This window comes from Salvia miltiorrhiza, chromosome 8 (assembly GCF_028751815.1).
Source record: "Salvia miltiorrhiza cultivar Shanhuang (shh) chromosome 8, IMPLAD_Smil_shh, whole genome shotgun sequence".
Lineage (NCBI taxonomy): Eukaryota > Viridiplantae > Streptophyta > Magnoliopsida > Lamiales > Lamiaceae > Salvia > Salvia miltiorrhiza.
In genome coordinates this window covers 53,660,671-53,686,730 of record NC_080394.1, presented here as the reverse complement: position 1 = coordinate 53,686,730, position 26,060 = coordinate 53,660,671, and the positions used below count along the sequence as shown (strand labels likewise).

General features: G+C 35.7%; 7 protein-coding genes, 1 long non-coding RNA gene and 1 pseudogene across 11 annotated transcripts; 6 read left to right on the top strand and 3 right to left on the bottom strand.

Annotated features, from left to right (window-relative positions):
* Positions 1–251: 251 nt before the first annotated feature.
* On the top strand, positions 252–965 carry LOC130999121 (kiwellin-1-like). Its single transcript, XM_057924619.1, has one exon. It carries the CDS (start codon positions 314–316, stop codon positions 875–877), a length of 564 nt encoding a protein of 187 aa, XP_057780602.1. The 5' UTR covers positions 252–313; the 3' UTR covers positions 878–965.
* Positions 966–1,660: 695 nt separating this feature from the next.
* Positions 1,661–5,417, bottom strand: LOC130999119 (putative ripening-related protein 1). The gene is made up of 2 exons (XM_057924617.1): positions 4,370–5,417; positions 1,661–2,411 (listed from the first exon to the last, which is right to left on the bottom strand). Exons 1-2 carry the CDS (start codon positions 4,915–4,917, stop codon positions 1,919–1,921), a joined length of 1,041 nt encoding a protein of 346 aa, XP_057780600.1. The 5' UTR covers positions 4,918–5,417; the 3' UTR covers positions 1,661–1,918.
* Positions 2,613–6,074, top strand: LOC130999117 (putative ripening-related protein 1). The gene is made up of 2 exons (XM_057924616.1): positions 2,613–3,544; positions 5,525–6,074. The coding sequence occupies exons 1-2, from the start codon at positions 2,984–2,986 to the stop codon at positions 6,008–6,010; spliced, it is 1,047 nt and encodes a 348-aa protein (XP_057780599.1). The 5' UTR covers positions 2,613–2,983; the 3' UTR covers positions 6,011–6,074.
* Positions 6,075–6,813: 739 nt separating this feature from the next.
* LOC130999116 (uncharacterized) lies at positions 6,814–8,652 on the top strand (annotated as a pseudogene).
* A 523-nt stretch (positions 8,653–9,175) lies between these two features.
* On the top strand, positions 9,176–11,659 carry LOC130999115 (putative ripening-related protein 1). Its single transcript, XM_057924615.1, has 2 exons — positions 9,176–9,867; positions 11,044–11,659. Exons 1-2 carry the CDS (start codon positions 9,310–9,312, stop codon positions 11,527–11,529), a joined length of 1,044 nt encoding a protein of 347 aa, XP_057780598.1. The 5' UTR covers positions 9,176–9,309; the 3' UTR covers positions 11,530–11,659.
* A 468-nt stretch (positions 11,660–12,127) lies between these two features.
* LOC130999114 (AT-hook motif nuclear-localized protein 9-like) lies at positions 12,128–15,009 on the bottom strand. Of its 3 annotated transcripts, none has more exons than XM_057924612.1 (6): positions 14,853–15,009; positions 13,828–14,272; positions 13,321–13,385; positions 13,099–13,224; positions 12,846–13,004; positions 12,128–12,531 (listed from the first exon to the last, which is right to left on the bottom strand). In XM_057924612.1, the coding sequence occupies exons 2-6, from the start codon at positions 14,237–14,239 to the stop codon at positions 12,364–12,366; spliced, it is 930 nt and encodes a 309-aa protein (XP_057780595.1). In that variant the 5' UTR covers positions 14,240–14,272; positions 14,853–15,009; the 3' UTR covers positions 12,128–12,363. The 3 variants fall into 3 exon arrangements, with proteins under 3 accessions (XP_057780595.1, XP_057780596.1, XP_057780597.1); XM_057924613.1 differs by having other exon boundaries at positions 14,576–14,855; XM_057924614.1 differs by having other exon boundaries at positions 14,718–14,855.
* A 3,325-nt stretch (positions 15,010–18,334) lies between these two features.
* On the bottom strand, positions 18,335–19,172 carry LOC130999113 (uncharacterized). The gene is made up of 3 exons (XM_057924611.1): positions 19,019–19,172; positions 18,835–18,896; positions 18,335–18,589 (listed from the first exon to the last, which is right to left on the bottom strand). Exons 1-3 carry the CDS (start codon positions 19,074–19,076, stop codon positions 18,461–18,463), a joined length of 249 nt encoding a protein of 82 aa, XP_057780594.1. The 5' UTR covers positions 19,077–19,172; the 3' UTR covers positions 18,335–18,460.
* Positions 19,173–23,074: 3,902 nt separating this feature from the next.
* LOC130999111 (uncharacterized) lies at positions 23,075–24,911 on the top strand. Of its 2 annotated transcripts, XR_009093417.1 has the most exons (4): positions 23,075–24,192; positions 24,272–24,388; positions 24,563–24,740; positions 24,876–24,911. XR_009093417.1 is itself a non-coding variant. In XM_057924609.1 (3 exons), the coding sequence occupies exons 1-3, from the start codon at positions 23,192–23,194 to the stop codon at positions 24,648–24,650; spliced, it is 1,206 nt and encodes a 401-aa protein (XP_057780592.1). In that variant the 5' UTR covers positions 23,075–23,191; the 3' UTR covers positions 24,651–24,905. The 2 variants fall into 2 exon arrangements, 1 of the variants encoding a protein (XP_057780592.1); XM_057924609.1 differs by having other exon boundaries at positions 24,563–24,905.
* LOC130999112 (uncharacterized) lies at positions 24,911–25,556 on the top strand. The gene is made up of 3 exons (XR_009093418.1): positions 24,911–24,974; positions 25,059–25,121; positions 25,219–25,556. It is a non-coding gene; the product is annotated as an uncharacterized LOC130999112 (long non-coding RNA).
* The last annotated feature ends 504 nt before the right edge of the window (positions 25,557–26,060 follow it).

Below are 26,060 nucleotides of genomic sequence, written 5' to 3'. Positions count from 1 at the left end.
AAAGTAGTAATCAAATCTTTATAAAAGATTCTCACACAAAATGTTGAGAGATGTGGAATTTTAGCAGACTAGGCCAATGTATCAGTCTTGGCATGGAAAGATCAACTGAAACGGCAAATTCAAGCAATTTCATATGGATATATTACTCTCTCTCTCATCATGTTTCAGACATGATTTGGTTTCAATCAACTGCCTTGATCAATTTCTTGGCATTTTTAAGGCTGGAAACTTTATATAAACATATAATTGCATCCCATTTCTGCAACCAACATTCATTCTTCCAATACTAATCTTAAAGAACCCGAGCTTTGAGATGAATTACTTCGGAAAAGGAGCCGTTCTCGTCTTGCTGCTCATCCTCGCTGCTCAGGCGTTGGAGGGCCGTCTCCAGTCTTGCAACCCGAGTGGCAAAATCAGAGGAAAGAAGCCACCTCCGGGGCAATGCAACCAGGAAAACGACTCTGATTGCTGTAAACAGGGGAAGCTCTACACTACTTACAAATGCTCACCCCCCGTCTCTGGCAGCACGAAGGCAGTTCTCACCATCAACAGCTTCCAGAAGGGTGGAGACGGAGGCGGACCATCAGAGTGTGACAATCAGTACCACTCTGATGACACTCCAGTCGTCGCTCTATCAACTGGCTGGTACAGCGGAGGGAGCAGATGCCTCAACAACGTGACTATAAGTGGCAATGGCCGGAGTGTGACAGCAATGGTGGTGGATGAGTGTGATTCCACCATGGGATGTGATGAGGTTCACGACTATCAGCCACCGTGTCCTAACAACATTGTTGACGCCTCAAAGGCTGTCTGGAAAGCCCTGGGGGTTCCTGAAGGCGACTGGGGCGGCTTGGATATCACTTGGTCTGATGCTTAATGCTTGTTTAAATGATGTAAGGATATGTTGTATCGCCTTGTAAATCATCTTATGCTCGTATGAATATTACTTTGAGTCTTGGTGTTCATTATTTTGCACTTTTGTTGAACTATATAAATCACTAGTTTCTTGCAGGAAAGCATCAATGTTTCTGATAAGTGATAACCATTCATCACTATTTCTCTTCATTTTACATCAAACAATTCTATCTTTCTTACTGAAGACAAACTGTTTAAAGCTAGCTTAAATAATTGGTATCAAGAAACATTTCTTGTATAAAATATGGTTCTTGATAGTTGAATTTAATTTCTAAAATTCATCTTTTAATTATGCCAATTGACAACGGTCTTCTTTATGAATTCCAAAGCTTAAACAGTTGAGTTGGAGATGGAGATGTTCTGTTTTTTGCATGCCTTGATTTTATCTCCAACTGGTAATAACATGGTGAAATAATCTACTAAAAACGGAAAGCTAATAGTACATGGTAATAATATGTAATGGGTTAATAGTGATGAAAGGGACTGCATAATCAGACAAAAAACCTATTTTCAGACAAGATTTAGCCCATGGATTCATGCTAAGAAGCTTAACCAACAAATATATAGAATGATTCACAGATTTTCCTTTGTATAATTCTTGTATGACATGAAAGAAGCTTTGGATGTTAAGGTTGCATAACTAGGTAACTTGGTGAATAACTGTTCAAACAGAAAAAACCTTTTTTTCAGAGAAAATAATAATAATTAATTTTGAAGATCAGAAAGAAATCCATCATCAATGCTTGAGTTTACTTCTGTTATATTTCATCTGTAAATTGATGGTCATTTTAAGTTTATGGTCAAATAGGATCCATAGGTTTATCGATGTTTAGGCCGTGACACAGATGCTTTTTAATCATGCATCATTAATGGAACAAGAAATTTATGCAAGGAACAGAAGTTTGAACAAACTGCATTATATTTACATTCTTGATATGATTCAAGGATTCTCACAACATAATTTTACAATGACATAAAAACTGGAGAAAACACATAAACTGCATTAGGCATCAGACCAAGTGATATCCAACTCTCCCCAGTCACCTTCATCCACTCCCAATGCTTTCCAGACGGCTTTTGAGGCGTCAACGATGTTGTTAGGACACGGAGGCTGGTAGTCGTGGTCATCATCGCATCCCATTGTCGAGTCACACTCATCAACCACCATGGCAGTCACACTCTGCCTGTTGCCACTGATGACAATGTTCTTGAGGCACCTTGATCCTCCGGTGTACCATCCAGTCGAGAGCGCCACAACAGGCGTGTCGTCAGAGTGGTACTTGTTGTCGCACTCTGATGGGCCGCCTCCATCCCCACCCTTCTGGAAGCTGTTGAGGGTCAGAACTGCCTTCGTGCTACCAGAAACGGGGGGAGAGCACTTGTAGGTTGTGTATGACTCCCCTGCTTTGCAGCAGTCGGAGTCGATCTCCTGATTGCATTCCCCCGGAGGCGGAGTCGTGCCCTTTATCGTGCCACTCGGCTTGCACGACTGGAGCCTGGCATCGGAGGGATATGCTGCAAGAAAGATCAGCACAAGGAGAAATCCTCCAAGTTCCTCATTTTGGATTGATATTTGATATATTGCTTTTGAATTATTGATAAAAAACTGGATAATTTGATGCAAATTAGGATGGAATAATCTGATTATATATATACAGGTTTAGCCACTAGAAATGAGTCAAATGACAAGAAAGTGCTCAAACAGCAGTGAACTGATAATTTGTCTGTGATGATCCAGTTTTTCTAGTAATTAAGAATCAGTAACTTTACAATGATGCATCAAGACTTGAAAAACACTCATAATAAAAACAAAAAAGTCAGAAAAATGAATCTCAACCATTGATGAAATACTTAGGCCAAAATATCAGTCTGTGGCTTGAGAGAGAGTGGATGAGAAGCTTTATTTATTTTTGACTGATAATGTAAATTAAGCTTAAGATATTTTGAGCAGATTATTTAGTTGAAGTTGAATGCATTGATCAGTTTCTTGGCATTTTTCTTGCAAAAATACTTATATAAACAGATCTCATCATCCCATTTTAGCATCAAACATACAGCAATCTAATACATGATGATGAACCTCAAAAAAGTATCCATCTTTGCTTTGCTAATCGTCCTTGCTGCTCAGGCGTTGGAGGGCCGACTTCAATCCTGCAACCCGAGTGGCAAAATCAGAGGAAAGAAGCCACCTCCGGGGCAATGCAACCAGCAAAATGACTCCGATTGCTGTAAACAAGGGAAGCTCTACACCACTTACAAATGCTCTCCCCCCATTTCTGGAAGCACGAAAGCAGTTCTCACCATCAACAGCTTCCAGAAGGGTGGAGATGGAGGCGGCCCATCAGAATGTGACAATCAGTACCACTCTGATGACACACCAGTCGTCGCCCTATCAACTGGTTGGTACAGCGGAGGGAGCAGATGCCTCAACAACGTAACTGTAAGTGGCAATGGCCGGAGCGTGACAGCAATGGTGGTGGATGAGTGTGATTCCACCATGGGATGTGATGAGGATCACGATTATCAGCCACCGTGTCCTAACAACATTGTTGACGCCTCAAAGGCTGTCTGGAAGGCCTTGGGTGTTCCTGAAGGCGACTGGGGCGAGTTGGATATTACTTGGTCTGATGCTTGATGCTTGTTTGAATGATGTAAGAATATGTTGTATTACTTTGTAAATCATCTTATGAATATATTTTGCACTTTTGTTGAAATATAACGCGCAGTTTCTTGCACACACCTGCTTATTTCTGTTCTGAGAAATCGATGTTTCTGAGAAGCAGAGTGAAACTGATAACTCGTGAACTGCCCTAAACTGTTATACATTTCATCACCATTTCTCTTTTTATTACATAAAGTAATTCTACTCTCTTGGAAAAGAAAAACTGTCTCATTCGTCTTAAAGCTATCAAAGATCGTCTGAATCTTGAGAAAACTACTATTTTGGCATACATCTCCCATCAAAACTGAATCTTTCTGGCAAAAGTATCATAATTTGAAGAAGAGAAAGTTTTCTTGAATATAATTCTTGATGGTTGAATTACTCCTTTTAATATGCCAACAACAGCACTTTTTTTTTGTCACTTGCTTTTGCCTTTTGCTTTGAGCATGGTTTTGTTGTCTGTAACTTGTATGGTTTTTGTAATACATAATTCATCTGAAAAATTCAAACCCTTCCTCGACTTGAAATCTTCAAAACTCTGCGAAGCAGAAGAGTTTTCTCTCTCATATCCAAAGCTTAATGTGGACAAAGGATTGATAAATACATTGTTTTGTTGTAACTGAGATTAGTTCTATGCTATCTACTGCTTAACTTTGATTCTGCAGAACTTTCTAAAGAAGATTGAGACAGGAAATTATGACATCATTAAAATTATTCTTAATCCACATGAAACCATACATTGAAAATGCAACAAAAAGAAATGAAAGCACAAGTTGTCATTAGGAATCCAACCAGGTGATGTCCAGTTCATCCCAGTCTTGCACGGGCACCTTCAACGCTTTCCAGACAGCAGAAGACGCACCAACAACGTTGTTAGAGCACGGAGGGAGGTAATCGCTGCCTGCATCGCATCCCTTGGAGGAATCACACTCATCAACCACCATAGCTTCCACACTACGCCCATTACCACTTATGGTGATGTTGTTCAGACACCTTCTCCCTCCACTGTACCATCCGGTAGGCAGAGAGACAACAGGTGTGTCGTCTGAGTAGTACTTGTGCTCACATTTGGATGGCTTATATCCATCTCCGCCTTTCTCAAAGCTGGTGACGTAGAGAACTGCCTTTGTGGCTGCAGACACTGGTGGAGAACATTTGTAAGTAGTGTAATATTTCCCCTCTCTGCAGCAGATGTTGTCGTCTTCGTTGCAGTATCCTTCAGGCGGCTTCTTTCCCTTCACTTTGCCACTCGCCTTGCAGGTTTGATGCCGAGCTTCTAACAAATGAGGGGAGAATATTAGTGCAAGAAAAAGTGCTCCCAAGCTCAAGTTCCTCATCATGATACCAATTTTAGCTCAGCAGAGGAATTTCTTGATATTGGGAGTGAAAAATATGAGTTTATATAGAGGTTTACCACAAGAAAAATGCCATTGTTGTTGTCAAAACTGAAATAATAAAATTAAATTTTTAAATGCTGATGATGGAGATGGAAATAGAGATAGGTTATGTTCTGTCTTCAGCAGCCTTGATTGGATCTCTAACCGGCAATAAAAAGGCGAAAGAATCGACTCAGAAGTCAGAAATGCATGCTATCTTCTTATTAGTATATGTTTATATGCTTCCACACTGTGTTATCAAATGACATAAATGAAAATATGACAAGATTTTAGTCCATGCTTATGGCTAAGTAACTAATTCTTAATTAGTATAATTAATAAATTATCAGTTCACTGCTGTTTGAGCACTTTCTTGTCATTTCCACTGCCTAAACCTGTATACATATAATCAGATTATTCCATCCTAATTTGCATCAAATTATCCAGTTCTTGATCAATAATTCAAAAGCAATATATCCAACATCAATCCAAAATGAGGAACTTCAATCTAGGAGGACTTCTCCTTGTGCTGATCTTTCTTGCAGCATATCCCTCCGATGCCAGGCTCCAGTCGTGCAAGCCGAGTGGCACGATAAAGGGCACGACTCCACCACCGGGGGAATGCAATCAGGAGAACGACTCTGACTGCTGCAAAGCAGGGGAGTCATACACCACCTACAAGTGCTCTCCCCCCGTTTCTGGAAGCACGAAGGCTGTTCTGACCCTCAACAGCTTCCAGAAGGGTGGGGACGGAGGCGGCCCATCAGAGTGCGACAACAAGTACCACTCTGACGACACGCCTGTTGTGGCGCTCTCGACTGGATGGTACACCGGAGGATCAAGGTGCCTCAAGAACATTGTCATCAGTGGCAATGGGCAGAGTGTGACTGCCATGGTGGTTGATGAGTGTGACTCGACAATGGGATGCGATGATGACCACGACTACCAGCCTCCGTGTCCTAACAACATCGTTGACGCCTCAAAAGCCGTCTGGAAAGCATTGGGAGTGGATGAAGGTGACTGGGGAGAGTTGGATATCACTTGGTCTGATGCCTAATTCAGTTTATGTGTTTGATCCAGTTTTTATGTCATTGTAAGATTATGTTGTGAGAATTCTTGAATCATATCAAGAATGTAAATATAATGCAGTTTGTTCAAACTTCTATTCTTTGCATAAATTTCTTGTTCCATTAATATGACGGCCTAAACGTTGGACGTGTAACCATCTTCACAACGGTTCTTGAAAGATAATTATCGAGTTAAAAAAAGGTAAAAATGTGGCATCAAAATCTTTATTTTGATCTGGTAATTGCACAAATTAGATAATATGGAGCTGCTCTTTTTAAAAAAAACAGAGAAATACTGGAATTTTTTAACTATGTTTGGTTGAGTTTTCAGATAAAGAGAGTTAAATGAGAACAAAACAGTATGAATGTCTAAAACATATGAACTCTATCTTATCATTACAATAAAATGAAGTTACTTACAAAGATAAAATCAAGTATTGATGATGCTTTTTTTATCTTCAAAATTAAAGATTGCTTTTTATCTTCAAAACCAGAGAAAAAAAACACACACACACACAAAGAGTGAGAGAGAGAGAGAAATTTCTGTTGGTTATCAGCACTGTACATTTTTTTTTGTTTTTTGTGCAACCTCAGAATCTTTGGATGATTTTCTAAGTTTTTAGTGCATTATTTTTTGTTACAGACTAAACAAAAGCTAATAAAGGAAAGTTTTTCTAAAGAAATAAAGCTTAAGCTATCATGAAAAATATAGGCCAAAATTTATTTTGACTGATAATGTAAACTATGTGCAAATAATTTTGAATGTAAGAAATGATGCCTCTAACTGTCACATTATGCACTGATAATTTGGTTTGAAGTTGAATGCCTTGAGCAGTTTCTTGGCATTTTTACTTCAAAAATACTTATATAAACAGATCTCACCATCCCATTTCAGCATCAAACATACAGCAATCTAATACAAGATGATGAACCTCAGAAAAATAGCCATCTTTGCTTTGCTAATCGTCCTCGCTGCTCAGGTGTTGGAGGGCCGTCTTCAATCCTGCAATCCGAGTGGCAAAATCAGAGGAAAGAAGCCACCTCCGGGGCAATGCAACCAGGAAAACGACTCCGATTGCTGTAAACAGGGGAAGCTCTACACCACTTACAAATGCTCCCCCTCCGTTTCTGGCAGCACGAAGGCAGTTCTCACCATAAACAGCTTCCAGAAGGGTGGAGACGGAGGCGGCCCATCAGAATGTGACAATCAGTACCACTCTGACGACACACCAGTCGTCGCCCTATCAACTGGTTGGTACAGCGGAGGGAGCAGATGCCTCAACAACGTAACTATAAGTGGCAATGGACGGAGTGTGACAGCAATGGTGGTGGATGAGTGTGATTCCACCATGGGATGTGATGAGGATCACGATTATCAGCCACCGTGTCCTAACAACATTGTCGACGCCTCAAAGGCTGTCTGGAAAGCCTTGGGGGTTCCCGAAGGCGACTGGGGGGAGCTGGATATCACTTGGTCTGATGCTTAATGTTTTATATGTTAATCTCTTTTAACTGCTGTGAAACATATGTAAAACTATGGTGTAATAATAAAACTTGGCAAATCTTGTCATAAACATACTGTCAATCGCAGTTTTTTCACTTATTTTCACATCCATGATCAAAATTCTTAAGAAACACAGTTGTTCAAAATGCTGTGGATTAATCACTGTAGTTCTTGTTCATTTCTATGAAGCTTTTCCTAATCTTACACAGCTTGTCTGAAGCTTGAGAAAATGGCTTTCTCCCATGAATTTTTTCCAATCAAAAACTAGATATTTTACAAGATTCCACCAAGGCTGTAAAGGAATCAAACAATTCAATAAACTACTAATCATAAGCAGAGATTCACTGTCCACATATTTCTGAGAAGCTGGGAAAATGACAAGGATTCCTTGTTTATGGCAGCAAGGAGAATCCTCGAACACATAAAACTGTCGTTAACTCTATCAAGCACTATAAAAATATGCTTGAAACAAATCTAACTTCACACCATTAAGCAAGAAAAATCTGTAAGAAGAAGAAGAAGCAAAAATGAGAAACCAAACCTTGTCATTCTTGCTCTTCTCTGTCCTGATCATGTCGTTGAGCTCGAGTGTCGATGCTAGAGCTAAAACCTGCAAACCAAGTGGCAAGATCAAGGGCAAGAAACCTCCTAAAGACAAATGCAATCAGGACCACGACTCCGATTGCTGTGAAAGTGGCAAGTACTACGACACCTACAAGTGCTCGCCCCCCGTCACTGGCCGGACTAAAGCAGTCCTGACTATCAATGGCTTCGGGAAAGGTGATGACGGTGGAGGGCCGGCAGAGTGTGATGGCAAGTACCACTCGGACGACACCCCCATCGTGGCTCTCTCGACAGGGTGGTTCAACAACATGAAGAGGTGCTTCCAGAACATCACCATTCATGGCAATGGGAAGAGTGTGGCTGCCATGGTGGTGGATGAGTGTGACTCAACTGTGGGGTGCGATGACGAGCACGACTACCAGCCGCCGTGCCCCAACAACATTGTCGATGCTTCTGAAGCTGTCTGGAGAGCTCTAGGAGTGCCTAAAAATGATTGGGGTGAAATGAAAATCAAGTGGTCTACTTGATCAAGAACAGAACCAACACATAATTCAGTGACTTGTTGAAGACTTTGTGTTTTTAAGTGGTGAGTCAATCTTTGTTTTCTAGGAGATTGCAATATATTTGTTAAAAATATACCCATGTAGCAACATATGTGCATATCAAGATATATACAATAAATATATATTTGTTTTCTTTTCTACTGTTTTACTATTTATAGAAAGTTACCAGACTTGCAATACATTGGTTTATCTCAAAATGCACTCTTAATATTTTTAGAGAAGAATAAAAAATGTTGCAGTTATCAGAGTATGGATGGTTAAAGAAAGAACTTAATCATCAAACAACTTTCCAAATGGCTTAAACCTATAAAATCTACTTACAATTTTTTACATGAAATTTTTGTTCCATGATGAACAGATGATATGAATCATAACTCGTCGTTTGAAGTTTTGGAGACGAAATTTAGCAGATAGGCCAATGCACAAGTCTTGACAGCGATGAAGAAAAGATCAACTGAGACGGCATTTCAGTTGAGCATAAGACTGTATCTCTGTCATCTTATATACAGATAATATAGCAGAAGAAGTCACATATCTTGAGCACTTTTTTGGAGTTATTTATTGAAAATGAATCTATTTAAACACTCAAACTTCATCCCATTTCTGCATCCAAAAATCAGTGTTTCAATACTAAACTTAAAGAAAACATAGAGCCAAGATGAAGAACCTCAACAAAGTAGCCATCTTTGCTTTGCTAATCATCCTTGCTGCTCAGGCGTTGGAGGGCCGTCTTCAATCCTGCAACCCGAGTGGCAAAATCAGGGGAAAGAAACCACCTCCGGGGCAATGCAACCAGCAAAATGACTCCGATTGCTGTAAACAAGGGAAGCTCTACACCACTTACAAATGCTCTCCCCCCATTTCTGGAAGCACGAAAGCAGTTCTCACCATCAACAGCTTCCAGAAGGGTGGAGACGGAGGGGGCCCATCAGAATGTGACAATCAGTACCACTCTGACGACACACCAGTCGTCGCCCTATCAACTGGTTGGTACAGCGGAGGGAGCAGATGCCTCAACAACGTAACTATAAGTGGTAATGGCCGGAGTGTGACAGCCATGGTGGTGGATGAGTGTGATTCCACCATGGGATGTGATGAGGATCACGATTATCAGCCACCGTGTCCTAACAACATCGTTGATGCCTCAAAGGCTGTCTGGAAAGCCTTGGGGGTTCCTGAAGGCGACTGGGGCGAGTTGGATATCACATGGTCTGATGCTTAGTAACATCCTTTGATTCTTGAAGGGCAGTTATACTAGTTTAAATGATGTAAGAATATGATTATCTACCTATTAAATCATGTTAAGAGCTTAATATATGCAATCCTGGTTTTACTAGTCTCATGGTTTCTTGTATAATTTCTCACACCTTTGACATAAAAATTTCTCTTTGGCATCATAATAGGTATTAAACAGTACCCTATTTTCTTGCTTATATCTATAATCTCTAACCATTATCCTTAAATCAGAAAAAATATGGAAAACAAAACATCAAATTGTAATCATTCAGAGTCTGACATCTTGTTGCTTTCTGCCGTCTAGAGATAGTTCACAAACAACACAATAAATGACAGAACATTTTTCTCCATCACATCACCTTCATGTGAAAATGGAGCACATAGGATTTGATATCGAAATTGTATGTTTTATAACGACGTCAAACTGGCCTAGATTAAAACGAAACTAATGCAGTATGGAACCATAAAGTTTTCTGGGATTGCATGCAGAGAAATCTTAGTCTGTTTCTTGCAGACATGACCATTGATATTATTATTAGGGGAAAAAAAAAATTACACTACTTACCGTATTCGTTTGCTCTAACTATGGTCCCTCATCTATCATAGAAGGAAGGCCATAGACATAAAAAAGTTCTTCTTTGTTCAAATTATGATCAAGAATTTTCTTAGATTCTCAAACCTTGCTCATATAGATGATTTAGACATGGGATGGCTTCTTTCGTGTCGTTTGTCTTCTTCACCGTTGCCTAATGTTGCGTGGATATTATCTAAATAAGGGGTCAAACAGTTACAAAAAAACAGAGAAGAGATCCTGCAAGGAACAAAAGAAATCAGAAACAAAGATTCATTGTGGAATTAATGTAAAGTCCAAACAACAATTCTTGTTAATGTCAATCACTTATGTTTACTAAGTTAATAGAAGAGTCCACTAGAATAAGACACAATCAGTCTCTAGTTCCATTTCAAGAAATCGACAAACGAATTTCACTGTTCCAACATCTATAAAATGGCTGCATTCACTTCTAAATTTCATGAAAAAGAGCTCAAATCATCAGGCTTACTAGTAAGAAAGATGAGGAATCGGTCTCTCTTATTCTTGCTCTTCATCGTCTTCTCTGCTCTCATCATGTCGTTCATCCCGCAAATCGAAGCCAAACCTTGCAAACCAAGTGGCAAGATCAAGGGGAAGAAGCCACCAAAAGATAAATGCAACAAGTCCAACGACTCTGAATGCTGCGAAGAAGGAAAGTTCTACGACATCTACAAATGCTCACCTTCAGTTTCAGGCAGGACTAAAGGCTTCCTGACTCTCAACGGATTCGAGAAGGGCAAGGACGGTGGAGGGCCGTCGGAGTGCGACGGCCACTACCACTCAGACGACATCCCGATCGTGGCGCTGTCGACTGGTTGGTTCAATAACATGAAGAGGTGCTTCAACAACATTACCATTTATGGCAATGGGAAGAGTGTGACTGCCATGGTGATTGATGAGTGTGACTCCACAATGGGGTGCGATCTCGAGCACGACTACCAGCCGCCCTGCGACAGAAACATTGTCGACGCCTCGAGGGCCGTCTGGAAGGCTCTAGGTGTGCCTGAAAAGGACTGGGGTGGATTGGACATACACTGGTCAGATGCTTGAAAAGGACAGTATAAATATGCAGCATTATTACAGAGCTCAGTGATCAAATAAAGGAGGATGTTGCTTATGTCTGTTTTAAAATAATGTTGCTTCAGTCCATATATATTTGATATTTCTGAATATGGATGCAGATATTGTAAATGTGTCTATCCTACATACTAGTACGTCCGCCCGTGCGATGCACCACGAACATCGACATTTTAAATAAATAAATATAAATTTAAAAAAGGGGGAGAGAGTTATATGACATGATCATCTGAAAATAGATAATTAAGTTCAATGACTAATCTTGATGTCTCTCTTATTTCAGTATGCAATTTTCAAAGGTACAAAATAACATACAAGTCAGCATACTGCTTACAAAAACAATGATAACAACACATATTTAAAAAAGAAATATTGATATATCTATCTATAAATAAATAAATATATATATATATGCATATGAAAATGCAGAAATGTGTTATGCCATTCATGTCTTAGATAGTATGAAACAGAGCCCCTCTTCAATCAATGCACTTACTCTGCAACCCCTTCACAGAAACGTCGATAAACAGAGGATCTTGTGTGACAGGCAAAATGCAAACACTCACCAAGATTGAGAAAAAAAGCTTCCAATTTGTTACAAAAAACTGAGTATACAAATGTTTCTTGAGCTGTCCTCTCAAGATGAATTACAAGTATTGTTGTTCATACAGCAGGTACGAGGAAAATCCTTTTAATGGAGGGGTGTACATTTTGGGAAAGCCTATGTCATGTAAGAAAAAGCGAATGCATTGTGCTCTTTCCTTCCAGCTTCAGTTAATGTCAACACAACAATTTCATATACATCCATCATCTTGAATTCGTCCAGGCGCGCATCTGGTTGAGATTCTGACTAACGTTAGCTGGATTTACCGAGTTTCCAAGTGTGCTACGATGAGGGTCTCCAGAAGGTTCCAGATCTTCGGGCGCCTTGTTTTTGGGCTTAGAAGTGAAAGGAACCATGCTTCCAGCAATCACCTGGAGCAGTTCATAACCAATGGAAAAAGAAAACGAGAAAAAAGAAAAAGAGAGAAAAAGATAGAAAAAGGTATATCTTCAACAACCAAAATAGAAGATTAAGTTGGCTATCAACTATATGCTGTTTGAATACAAAAATGGAAGAAAATATTTGATCACAGATATTGAAAATCAGAGGTGAAAGCATATTGTTATATTGTTATGGTATCATATTTCACCCAATGAAAACATAGTGAATTATATCTAGGCAGCAGCCATGTAAAATCATAGTAAATTTCAGCTGGTTTCAACACGAGAGAGCGTTTTAATGGCACCTGAACAGGGCTGCCAGCAATGAGGAGGCCCTCGACAGGGCCGCCTATGAGACGACCATCAGGACCAGCAAACGTAACATTAAGACCTCCAGTCGGGCCGTGAGGACCATCAACATCATTGATGTAAGAACCTGATAAATTTATCATATCAAAGTGCCCCTGCAAAAGGATGAAAAAGCACGATTCGTTTCAGACAAAAACTGTTCCTCGAATTCTATAATGAAGATTTCTTAGAGCTTAGCCAACACCTCACCTCGTACGTGACACTTCCACTAGAATTTGAAATCTTGATATTTGCAGCCGAGATGGAACCAATGCCCGACAAGATAACTATGCCCCTTCGTCCCTGTAAAAGAGATAATACCTTTCTTTTGATATCCTGCAACGTAGCAGTTACAAATTACCATTTTGTTCCAGTTGAGAAAGGCAAAAAGCCTATAATTGTATGACATGATTCGCAAAGATTTATACATACTTCTCCAACTGCAACATTGATGATATGTGGAGTCATTGTTCCAGCTCCAGTGAAAGTAGATCCACCTGAAAAAGGTTATTAGTTCTTTGAAAATTCAGCCAAACAGTAAATATTTTAAAACTGGAGAAACAGATTAGTATATAAAAATATCAAAACGCATGAATATCGTACACTTGAAGAAGGCAGCTAGCTCAAGATAGTAGCCTTTTTTATTGATTCTATATCCACACAAATGACATAAATATATTGAGTTCAACAGCACTTGATTTTATTTTTAGAAGCTTTGCATAAGAAATTTGCCCGCTTGAACTCATGATTCGGACATGTACATAGTGCTACAAATACAAGGAACAATTAAAGCATGAGGAACCTTGAAATTGTATAACATGGTGAAATTGTAAATTGTAAATTCATGAGACTTGTCTTCAAGATTTTTGCATCAATTAACAATGTTAAAAAGATAATGAATCCATCATAAGCTCTAAAAAAAGCAAAGGGGAAAACTACCTAGAGGCGACAGCTGTTGCTTACGTCCAGCTCCCGGTGGTCTCCCTCTCCACTTCTGAGTGGCTCTTGCCATCGGTGTAGGACTAGAGATAGAGGGAGACAGTCCCAATGAAACTGCACCATCGTGTCCATATTTACGCGGCCTTCCCCTTTTCCTGCGCACAGGTTCGCCTTGCTGCATAGCATGTGGACCTACACCTACACCTACACTAACTCCGTGAGGAGACATTGCTGATGAAGTATCTAAAGGTAACGACGACACATTTAAGCTGCCACCGGTGTTGGACTGGAAGTGTACAGCAGCATTCGACATTGGGCTCATGTTAGGTGAGCTCTGCAGCCCTGCTGCAGAGTCGGCCTGCATGTAATACGAACCCGAGCCCGCTAATGTCATAGCATCCCTTTGATCCATGCATTTACTTTGGGGCTTCTACTCTTGACACAACTACAACAACATCATAGTTCAAAGCTTCAACAACCATAGCAAATCCACACACTAAACTCTCCCTCCTTTCCAATTTACAAAACTTAATCAAGACAGCTCAAACCCCATCAGATAAAACCTATGATAATCATGAAAATGATACACAAAGAAGATGAAAAGCAAATCAAATCTACCAAACATCCAATAATTCTATTCACATAAAGGACTTAAATTCAATATATCCCACACTCTATAAATCAACAGAGAAAAGGAAAAAAAAAAAGCTTCATTCAAGAAAATAATCAAGAAAAATTCACAGCCTACCAATCCAAAAAAGACAGTAAAATAAGCTTCTAGAAACAATTTCTCCTCACACTCTTGTCAATCCTCAAGCAGAATTTCAAGAAACAAAACCCATTTTTCTTAGACAAAAAACGCCATTGCCTTACAAGAACATGGTACATACTAAACATGCACAATGGTTTTCGAGAAAGTTGAGGAAAGATTGAAACTTGACGAATGAAATGCGAACATAAGCCATAGTGTTGAAAAGGGTTGGCAGAGATAAACAGTTGAAGAAATAAGGCATGGATGAACTCACCATAACTTTGAAAGCGTTCTTATCTGAAGATATGCAGTGCTCTTTTTCTTGGTTTTTTCTGACTAAATGCCTGTTGAGAATGCGAACAGATATTTTGCCGCAATCGGGCTTTCCATGTCAGAAAATAGAGTACTTTATTTTCGTAAATATTTACTATTTATGGTTGGAATCTTGAAATTTTTCCAAAATAAAATTACTTTTAAAATTCTTTAACATGTGTGTGTGCATTATTTTGAATATGATTACATATAATCAACACAATTATTGAATTATTTCATGATTTAATTGAATCGAGCCTACGTCTAATTCTAACATATTTATACTTCTTTTTTTTGGGATAATATGAGCGCTGACTTTCTTTAATTATCTGCTGTGTTTATTTAGATATATCATGCACATTTAACTATAGCATTTTTGACAAATAAAATCACGAATTATTTTAAAATTATAATTTTACTGTGACTTTTAAAGTGTGATGAATAAAATCACCACATTTTCAATTTTTATAATTTTGTCCTCCAATTCAAAAATTAGGAGCTTACACAGATTAATAAAGGTTTAAATGATATTGTTTCGTACAATTTCAATTAATTTTTTTTTCAAATTATAAATTAAATGTATCGTGTATCTACACTCTACAACCTAATTTCCAATATTCAACAATTTTATTGCAAATGATGGTGTAGCATAAATATTATGTGACGAACTAATACACGTAAACTCCAACTCAACAATCCAACGATAAAAAAAAAAAAATAGAGGGACAGAATTGCAAAAATTAAAAAAAAATCATGATTTAATTTACTACACTTTAAAAATCATATTAAAATTATAATTTCGAAGTAGTTTGTTATTCTATTTACCAAAACTCCTTAATTATATTGTATACTAATATTAGTGGAATAGAAAATGAGACGGTTGAAATAGGAAGATCAAAAGTGGTGGTTGGAGGCCTTCGTTCATGCTCATGAGACGGTGGTGTTGGATTTTTTTTCATGTTCGTCGTGAGACTAATAGAGCAGCTCGTGAACTTGGCATACATATTTTATCTTTATCTGATGTAATGATTTGGAAGTTGGATTTTCCTATTTGACTTTCTTCTTCCGAATTAAATAAAGCTATTCTTCTCTCAAAAAAAAAGTGGGGGGTTGGAGTAGAGAGAGAAAGTAGAAAACAAGACAAAGGAGAGTGCTTGGTCCATAATTCTCATCTCAAATATCTTCATGCCAATGTGATTGTCACACTTCAATTCAATCACTAACACCTATTATCCCACTCGCTCATGTGGGCCGTCGACTTTAATCGACTACCATTTCAACATAGATATTTCTTTTTAATTTTATTCGGAAATTTCAGCCCAATTTTGCTACAACCTTTTCATCGTTAACGTCTTAATAATTTATTTATTTTTTAAAATTACGCTAATCCCATGTCCCCTAGATAAAAGAATTCCAATTTATCATGTGATTCATTAAAAGTAAAAACAAAAATTTACAAAATTCTTTGAGTATGAACCTAACATCTTAATGAGAATCTTTAATCGGCCAAACACTGAATAATAATTTCTCTTTAAAGTGATTGTATAAAATATTGAGAAAAATATTTGCACCATACAAAATTTATACTTGAATATTCAGCTAATTATGAGCTGAATAAGATTGTCACGTGAGAGAAAATTATTAACTAACTAAGATTGTCAATTGTGAGTCAAATGAGAATTAGTTGATCAGTTGATTAAGTTTGTTAAAGCAGCGTTATTGAGTTATTTTATTACTTTCTTGAAAGTTAATCTCAAGTGTTGATCAATCTTAATTAGTTTCATCCTCTTAGGGGGCGTTCGGTTCTAAGGATGAGATAGGATTAGATTAGATTAATTTTATGATATCTTGTTCGGTTGGATTAATTTTATGATAAAATGTCAATTTTGAAAAACTATAAACCAATTTTTAGACTTCTTTCTCGATTAAGCCAAAATTTTCAATTCCAACAGCACTCTAATTCGTCAACCTTATTCTAAGTCGATGCATTCGTCAACAGAGTGTTGAAAATAGATCTATTAATTTAAGTTGGTGAGAACTATTTTTTTTCTTCAAGTTTGTTCAACTTGAAGCATTGATTTGCCAGCATTCACGCCCTTAGATATTGGGAAAACAGAATATGACTGGTGGGGCGTTTGAAGCAACATCATTGGGGATCCCGGTTCGGGCGGTGCGGGACCCACATCAAGCGGATATGATAGCGATCCGACTGCATAGACCCACACAACCACTCTCGTTCAAACTCGTTTAGTGAAATTTACCAATAATAACTCATGAATTATTGTACGGGAGTCTCAATCCCGGACCCAGACAACTGAACATTTATGTATACAAATTAAATAATTTTGAATTTAATATTCAAATTAAAAAAAAATCATGATATTCGATTTGATATTAAAAATATTCAATTATATATATTATATATATAAAAGAAAAGAATAGTGATAAAGTGAAAAAGGAATATAGCTCCATATTATTTAACAAAATAATAAACAAAAAAATATTTACTAGCGTAAAAAAGAATATGGAAGAAAGAAAAATAATATCAAAATAAAAAGAAGTATTGAATATAGCTCCATATTATTTAAAATATTGTTTGAAAATTTCTCCTTCAAAATTACGAATTAAATATATTCATATTCAGTCGAATAGTAGAAAAGTTCAAATTGAATATTCAATTCGATCCATATTCGCGAATCATATCAATGTACAACTCGAGTTCAAATCACAAATATGATTCGAATATATATTTACAAATAAAAATCGAATCTAGTGATATTCACTTTGATTCGAATTGTTTACATTCCTATCTCCCAAGCACATTCATATATTCTAAACAGATCAACATATCCAAAAATATATGAGATTTCTACAAGCATGTAATGTAACAATCATCAACACATCCAAAAATATATGAGATTTCTACAAGCATGTAATGTAACAATCATCAACACATCCAAAAATATATGAGATTTCTACAAGCATGTAATGTAACAATCAACGGGAAATGTAGTCGTAAAATTACACAACGGAAAGAAGGAACCATCTATCAAATAGTTGCACACACAACCTAGATTACTTAGACAAGCTACACAACAGGAAAGCAACCATCTAGGAGAGGATTTAGTATAGAGATGGGCTAAACTTTGTGCAAGCTCGATTTGAAAGAGTGATGGTTCATTACAATAGGACCACAGCACAACAACATGCAATAGTAATAGAACAATGAAACAATGAAGTGAAGCATGTGAGGTGGGATTGTCTTGACCTCAAAGAACTGCCTTAAACCATAAAAATAATGTCACACCACATTCCCGCACTTCCTACCCGATTCTCACTATCAACAACTAGTCATAATTCGCTCTGTAGAATTCCCTCAACTATGGGACACCCAAGAATATCTACGAGAAATTCCCACATACGCTGACCAAACCAAAACTGAAGTTAAAGAACACAAAAGCATAAATGGTAGATTTCAAAAGGCAAAGTGTGCAAACATTTGAATTTACAATCTATGAGATTCAACAAATTTCCTATTTTCTGCTAGCATTTAATCCAATGACAGTAACCTTATTTGTCGACCTCCATTGCCTGGGCAGCTTTAGCTTTGGCCAACGGCGTCATCCTCGTTTTCAACTTTTTCTTTCCTACTTGAAATCCACTCCCACCCTTCTTCTTCTTACTGCTGCTACCATCAACCTAAGCACAATACAAATCGACTTCTTCAACATAAAGAATAAAATCATCTCCAAACCCAAAAAAGACATAGCCAATCTCTCATACTAAACTATGCAAAAACAATTTAATCTATTCAAAATCATGATACGCAGAAACACTACATCAAGGATAAGTTAAATTAATCCCATAAACAATCAAACAAATTTATATTATATCACCAGACGCCATAAATTCATAGTAATCGAAGTAAAAAGGGAGTGAATTACTTTCATCTTATTTTTCTTGGCATTCAGCTTCTTTTCCTTCTTTTCCTTCGCTTCTTTTTCCCCTGTTTTTTCGCAAAGCAACGAGAAAAAAAGTAGATAATCAACAAAGAGAACTACAAAATTGATTTTAGCGAAATCAATAGATTAAAAAGTAAGCAGATTAAGAAGATAAGAAAAGCATTACTCTTTAAATCGAAATCATGCTGCCTTTTTCTTCGGCCTAAATCGTTCTTCTTCGACATTCTCTCACTCAATTGGGGCGTCGAGTGGGAAACAATCACAAACCCTAATGCTTCAATTTAGGCGCTGCACACAACTTCTTCTTTTCTCGTAGAAGGCCTCAAAGTTCTTTATATTTCTTTTGAAGCCCCACAGGTTCTGAAAATCATGTTCTTCACCACAATGTTTTAAAATTTCAAACATTAGGAAACATATTCAAATTTCAATATTTTCATGGATTACCTGCACGTTAATAAATTATATACCATAAATATATCTATACTATATTAAAAAGGGAGTTCTCAATTTCAAATTCAATGGCAATTTTGAAAATAATTTTAATATGAAGGATAAGAATTAAATGATCCATTCACAACTCCACTATCTCTCACTCACGTTCTCGCATATCTAATTAAAGTATTTCTTCTAAAAAAAAAATTAAAGTATTTAAACCCACTAACTCATGAAATGTTAATTTATTTATAATTCTATAATTTATAAAAAGGTTTATTTTCTTTTTCTTTAAAGATCACGATAAGAGTTTTAATTTGATATATTTTATGTTAATATTTTATTTAAAATATAAAAGTTATATTTATTTAAAGATTAAAACTTTAAAAAAATCTCTCTTCTCTCTCATCTTTTTTTTGAATAAATCTATTTTTTAGTTATTTTTTATTTTTAACTTATTTTGTTGTCTTTAAATAATACTCTCTTCGTCCCACCGAAAGTGGTGCGTATTCATTTTTGGACTGTCCCACCGAAAGTGATGCATTTCCTTTTTTTGGTAATAATTTTACACTACAAACAATGTGGCCCCACACACATTTACACACTTTTACATTACAATCTTATTCTCTTTAAATCCCGTGCCCAAAAGAAGTGCACCACTTTGACCGGGACGGAGGGAGTATCAATTTTTATTATTGTGAATTCTTTTTTATTTTTTCATTTTTCAATATTCAAATAAAATACTATATAATTAATTCAAGTTAATTTTTATTATATTTATAAATATGATATTGAGTTGATATCAATTTTATATAAATTTAAAAATATAAAAATGTTTCCCGTGCATTGCACGGGGTGCAAATGCTAGTATTAATTTAAATATTAGTATTTAATTTAAAATATTGTATAATAACAATTTTATCAACTCAATGAGTATAATTGTAAAATTTAATGAGTGTTATGTATAACCATAATTAAATTTATAGATTGTAAAGCAAATAATTTAAGACAATCTCATTTTGAGCAAATCTATATCTATATAATACTCCCTCCGTCCCGCCCAAGATGCTACATATTCCTTTTTGGGCCGTCCCAACAAAGATGCTACATTTCTATATTTGGCAAAAATAAGGAATTTAAACACTTAATTAACACTAATTAAGGAGTATTTTTTTTATTACATTCTCTCTCCTACTTTATCACTTTATTACCTTCTCTCTCCTACTTTATCACTTTATTACCTTCTCTTTCTTACTTTATATTACTTTCTCTCTCATACTTTATCACTTTATTACTACACACTTAAAACATTAATCTACAACTCCTTAAATTCCGTGCCGAAGAGCAAATGTAGCGTCTTGGCCGGGACGGAGGGAGTATATAAAAGAGGAGTTTATTTCCTCCAATTTTCCCCTCTTTTTCCCTCTCTTTTTCTACTAATTTTTCTATTATTTTTTTCTTTTTCTTTTTTATATTTTAATTCTTTTTTAAACATTGTCCAATTTAATTCATAAAAAAATATTTAATATATATCTTGAATTTAATATAGCATAAAAATCGTCAAAAATAAATATAAGATGATTAAGTTATGGAAACTTCAAAATCTAAAATATTTTATTTTCTATCTTCCTTGAAAATTTGCCATCTCTACTTTTACCTTAGGGTTGGGATCATTATCCACTATCTTTGAATACTTTATGTATAGGAAAAATACATTATGAAGTCCCTCTACTTTTACTCTTTATTTCAATAGGTCCCTATACAATAATTTTGTTTTAATATTATATGTGATATCATCACGTCTTTATATTATTTGGAGATATCAATTAATTTATTAAATTTTTGTAATTTAAATGTCATGTCATCCGTATTTGAATAATGCAAATCCATATCATATCCTAGTTCGAAATTTAATACAAAAGCCTAAGAAAATTTAATTCCAAAAAATAATAGTAGCGGTATTCTTAATTCTTCGCCCAAATACTGCTCTGCAATTTATTTTCCTATTATCTACAAACTTTATTCTATCAAGTTTATTTGAAATAATTATTCTATCAATTTTATGTATACATGCGCAAGGTTTGTAGAAAATAGGAAATCAAAATGCAGAGAAGTGTTTGGGGGAAGAAGAGAATTTTGATGCCATTATTGTTTGGGATTAAAGTTTATTAAGGTTTTGTATTAAATTTTCAACTAGAATACGGTATGGATTTGAATTATCTTAATCTAAGTACGGAATGACATAGCATTTAAGTTATACTAAAAAATTATAACAAATCATTAATACTCGTCTTCAAATAAGGACTCAATGATGATATCAAATATAAAAATATAAGTACCTATTAGAACAATAATATTGTGTAGGGACCTATTGAAATAATAAGTAAAAGTAGAGAGACTTAAGAATTAGTTTTGCCTTGTGTATATATGATCGCCTCTTTCAAACACGAAAGAAAGCATATGACGCGTTAGGGTTCATTCATTCCCTTTCTTCTTCTTCGAAAGCCTTCAATTTTTGATAGTATAATTAGTAATATTTGGATTAAATATCTAATTATCAGCACTTAATAAAATCCTGAATTTAAAAATATAATTTCCAACTACCTATAAAGTGTAATGATAATTAAGGCTATTAAATAATTTTAATTATTTGATAATTAAAATTAATATACATATTATTATTATATAGATTATTCCACATAATAATAAATTAATAAATAGATATTTTCATACACAAATATAAATAAAAAAATTGTAAAATTTTAGCAAAGAGAAAAAAAATATTTGTATATTATAACCAATTTTTACGATGTTTAGAAAAAAAAATTATTAATAAAAAAGAGAAAAACAATGAAAAAATTAATAGAAGAAAAGAGAGAAAAAATAAAGGGAGAAAACTCCTCTTTTATAGATTATATAGATACAAATATACAAAAAATATATATTAATTTAAATATTAATATTCGATTTAAAATAGTATATAATAAAAATTTTATTAACTTAATGCGTATAATATTAAATTTAACGACTATTGTATAATAATAATAATAATAATAATAATAATAATAATAATAATAATAATAATAATAATAATAATAATAATAATAATAATAATAATTAAATTTAAGGATTGTAAAACAAATAATTTAAGGCAATCTCATTTTGAACAAATAATATTAAATCATTATTAGATAAGCTAAGTTGTACTTCATCCGTCCCAAACGAAATGTCCTGTTTTCCTTTTTGAGCTGTCCCAAACGAAATGTCCTGTTTCCTTTTTTGGCAATACAATCTCTCTCTATACTTAATATTTAAATAATTTCCACCAACTCACTTTATCTACTTTATACACATTTCAATCTCCGTGCCGAAAAGAAATAGACCATTTCGTTTGGGACGAAGGGAATATTTTGTAGAGAGAAAACCATTTTCTTTATTGTGTAAAAACTCTGAGCAGAGCTTTAGCTATTTAAGCTATACAATGAAGCTTCTAGATGAGTTACAGTTATAAACTAACTCTTGTAACTAACCCCAACTAACTAATCATATAACTGTGATGGAGAGTTGTTGCATGCAGCGACTCGTCTTCTGTTATGCATGCTCGGATACTTGAATAATCATCAACATAATAAAATTAATAGTCATTATTTAATACAATAATTTTAGGATTTTAAAAGTCTAGGCTGTATTAGGTTATATTTAAATAGCCCAAAATTAATTAAAAATCTGAATAATATATATATATATATATATAAAAGAAAATGGTAAGTATAAAGTAGAGGGTCGGGCTTAAGAATTAGGGCTCATTCCCTTTCTTCTTTCAAACACGAAAGAGAGCATATTAGGGTTCATTCATTATTCCCTTTCTTCCTCTTCTTCTTGGAAAGCCATCAATTTTTGATCGACGATGAAGAATTCCGGCGAGACACGGCTTGTTGTGAAACGCAACCATGGAAAAGGTGGTACGTGTTATTTAAGTGGTCTTTCTCCCCAAGATTTATCTGAAATCCCTGAATATAGGTTAGACCTTCCTTTTATGTATCAAATGGATCCGACTGGTATTCGCAGTTGCAGCGGGGGTTTGTTGTCAATGGCCGATTCTAGTGGTCGTATTTATCTTTGCAACCCCACAACCAAACAGTTTCAGATCCTTGAGCCCAAGGAAACTCCTTATGGGACTCCAAGTCTGAGTGTGACCGCAATTATTGGTAGTTGTGTTGGCTATGATTCTAAATCTGATGATTACAGAATCCTAAGAGTTTGTGAACGTCGCCACACTTTAGGAATCGGAAATCCTCGGGAGAAGCACCGGACTTATGATTTGTATTCGTTACGAGATGATTCTTGGAAGCCGATTGAGCCTCCTAAATTTCATTGTCGCCTCTCCGGTACGGATCATACAATTATATATGCTAGAGATAAGTTTTATTGGTCTACTCTGGACTTCCAAGTTATGTGTTACGACTGTAGTGAGGAAAGGTTCTATTTGTTGCCTTCACCACCAAATACTCGTGGCCTGCATCTTGAGCCTGTCAAGTTTTATGAAGCAGATTCGTTAGGTGTTGTTTTATGTCGGCCTCGAAAAACTAATCGTGAAACGATTAAACCTGATTTTTATTTTGAGCTTTGGATATGGAGAGACGGGGCGAGGTGCTGGGATAGAGTGTTTTATGTCTCTCTTGGTGGTTGGATTCATGGAATAGATATTACGATATACGGTGAATTCGTGTTTGTTCATGGATCAGCTGGCCCGGTGAAGGATTGCAAACGGCGACTAGTAGCTTATGATTGGGGTAAGAAAGAGTGCAAGGAACTTGGTATTCATAATTATTTCATGGGAATCTATGTTTTTTGTTATGTTGAGAGCACCGTTGCGCTGCCCCATGGAAAGACAATCTCAATCTATGGGTACGTATGTATGCTACCATTCTTCTAGCTAGCTTTCTCTTGATTCACTTGACTCAACATGATGGATTTGTGAGTGCAGATCCCATATTATTGATTATGGTAATTATTTTAACAAGTACGAGTCTGATGATGATTCTTATGACGATGATGATGATGGCTTGAAGGCGGCAGATCTCAAGGATCTTGAAGATAATGGGTACGTTTTTTGGTGTATATGTTCTGATCCCAACATTCTACAATTGAAACGTGCATGGTGTTATGTTTGTATAAAGTTAGTTTCTTAAGTAGCATAAATCATTTGTGTTTTAGATTAGTTTTCAAATGAAAAGCAACTTTCTCTTATATACTAACTAAACATGTGTGACTCTAGATTCCGTATCATTAGTGAAATGGAGTTGGAGGAGGAGGTATTATTGTTCCAATTTGTTTATGTGAAGATCCTAGTAAATTTGGGTTAAAGGTATTAAAAATATGTGCTTCTTTTCTCGCAGGTTGGGAGAATTACAAATGGGAGCATGCCATCTGCATATCGCTTCCAGGACGGGGGGGTATTATTGTTTAAATTTGTTTATGTGAAGATCCTAGGAAATTTGGGTTAAAGATATTAAAAATATGTGCTTCTTTTCTCGCAGCTTCCGACAATTATCCTTCCCTTGAATCCTCTTACATTGGAAATTTTTCAGACAAGGTTTGCTGCTGACAAAGTGGGTCTGAATACTAGGGTTAATACTGTTACTTCTGGTAGTAATAGTATTACAACTCAAGCTGCACCCATTCCTCAGGTAATTAGAATCTATTTTTTGAAAATTTCTCTGTTTTAGATCATCTTATTGTACTCATTTCTTATACACCAATTTTCTTTTTAGATTAGAGGCCCTCAAGGCATGCAGAACAACACGCCAGTGACTAACAGCATAGACATACAAGAGGTATTTATAATTGTCTTTTCTTTGCCCTATGTCTTTATTATGCATCTCTTGTTAGAACCAACTACGCAACTACCATTTATTTTGAGTCTCTTTTCAGACAAGCTTCAATAAAGGTTCAATATTCAAGGGCCATACGTCGAAGACATCCCCACTTGAAAATAGACAGTTCAATTTGCGGGGCGAGAGAGAAGCCCAGGCTTCACTCGGAGGGTGTTTGATTGAGCTTATAAGCTCTTTGAAACATCTTATTAAATTGTTTCGAAGCTCGTAAGCTTCTTCAAAGTATTTAGCAAAATAAGTTTCTAAAGAGCTTATAAGCTCCTAAAAAATAAGTTCCTTTATTCAATTTATTTTTTCATTATTTTATAAGCGACATTAATTTTCAGAACTTATACCTAGGAAAAAAAATTACGCTTATGCTGTCTTGGATTGTTATTACTATTACTATTTCCTTCAAGTAGTGATAATGGGGATTTTATATGTTGATAGATAACAGCTTGGTGAAAAAATGAAAATGTCTCATTTCATTCACGAATTAAGTCTTGACGGTTAAGTTCCATGTTTATTTAACAAACAAAGCAGGTTGTCAGATTAAACTAACAAGATGGAAATGGGGCATACTTCTTATTGAAGTGTGATGCATTTATCTAGAATATTCTAGGTGAGAATAAGCTATGTATATTCTAGAGAATTCACCACTAGCTAGATCAATCTAGAGTATTCTAAATAATACTAGGACAAGTATGGTATTCTAGAGAATAGATATTTTCCATATAGTATCTAGAGAATTCCTTAAGTAGATGTTAGTAGAAAATTCTAGATACAAGCTAAATGTAGTGGGATCTAGAGAGATCTTCCCACACCTATAAATAGAGCTCTTGTGAGCCATTTGTAACCAATCTCAAAACCAATCTCACATAATCTCAAACATCTCAAAAA

Bases quoted from the DNA above. Each gene is read 5' to 3' on its own strand.
- LOC130999121 (XM_057924619.1), top strand. From the start codon at position 314: ATGAATTACTTCGGAAAAGGAGCCGTTCTCGTCTTGCTGCTCATCCTC.
- LOC130999117 (XM_057924616.1), top strand. From the start codon at position 2,984: ATGATGATGAACCTCAAAAAAGTATCCATCTTTGCTTTGCTAATCGTC. The intron at 3,545-5,524 runs GCTTGATGCTTG...GCCAGGCTCCAG, and splicing joins TGGATATTACTTGGTCTGAT to TCGTGCAAGCCGAGTGGCAC.
- LOC130999119 (XM_057924617.1), bottom strand. From the start codon at position 4,917: ATGATGAGGAACTTGAGCTTGGGAGCACTTTTTCTTGCACTAATATTC. The intron at 2,412-4,369 runs GTTGGATTCCTA...CTCCGATGCCAG, and splicing joins GATGAACTGGACATCACCTG to GCTCCAGTCGTGCAAGCCGA.
- LOC130999115 (XM_057924615.1), top strand. From the start codon at position 9,310: ATGAAGAACCTCAACAAAGTAGCCATCTTTGCTTTGCTAATCATCCTT. The intron at 9,868-11,043 runs GCTTAGTAACAT...ATCGAAGCCAAA, and splicing joins TGGATATCACATGGTCTGAT to CCTTGCAAACCAAGTGGCAA.
- LOC130999114 (XM_057924612.1), bottom strand. From the start codon at position 14,239: ATGGATCAAAGGGATGCTATGACATTAGCGGGCTCGGGTTCGTATTAC. The intron at 13,386-13,827 runs GTAGTTTTCCCC...AACCTTTTTCAG, and splicing joins GCAACAGCTGTCGCCTCTAG to GTGGATCTACTTTCACTGGA. The intron at 12,532-12,845 runs GTGCCATTAAAA...GAACTGCTCCAG, and splicing joins TTGCTGGCAGCCCTGTTCAG to GTGATTGCTGGAAGCATGGT.
- LOC130999113 (XM_057924611.1), bottom strand. From the start codon at position 19,076: ATGTCGAAGAAGAACGATTTAGGCCGAAGAAAAAGGCAGCATGATTTC. The intron at 18,897-19,018 runs GTAATGCTTTTC...GCGAAAAAACAG, and splicing joins GCATGATTTCGATTTAAAGA to GGGAAAAAGAAGCGAAGGAA. The intron at 18,590-18,834 runs GTAATTCACTCC...TATTGTGCTTAG, and splicing joins CCAAGAAAAATAAGATGAAA to GTTGATGGTAGCAGCAGTAA.
- LOC130999111 (XM_057924609.1), top strand. From the start codon at position 23,192: ATGAAGAATTCCGGCGAGACACGGCTTGTTGTGAAACGCAACCATGGA. The intron at 24,193-24,271 runs GTACGTATGTAT...TTGTGAGTGCAG, and splicing joins AAGACAATCTCAATCTATGG to ATCCCATATTATTGATTATG. The intron at 24,389-24,562 runs GTACGTTTTTTG...GTGTGACTCTAG, and splicing joins AAGGATCTTGAAGATAATGG to ATTCCGTATCATTAGTGAAA.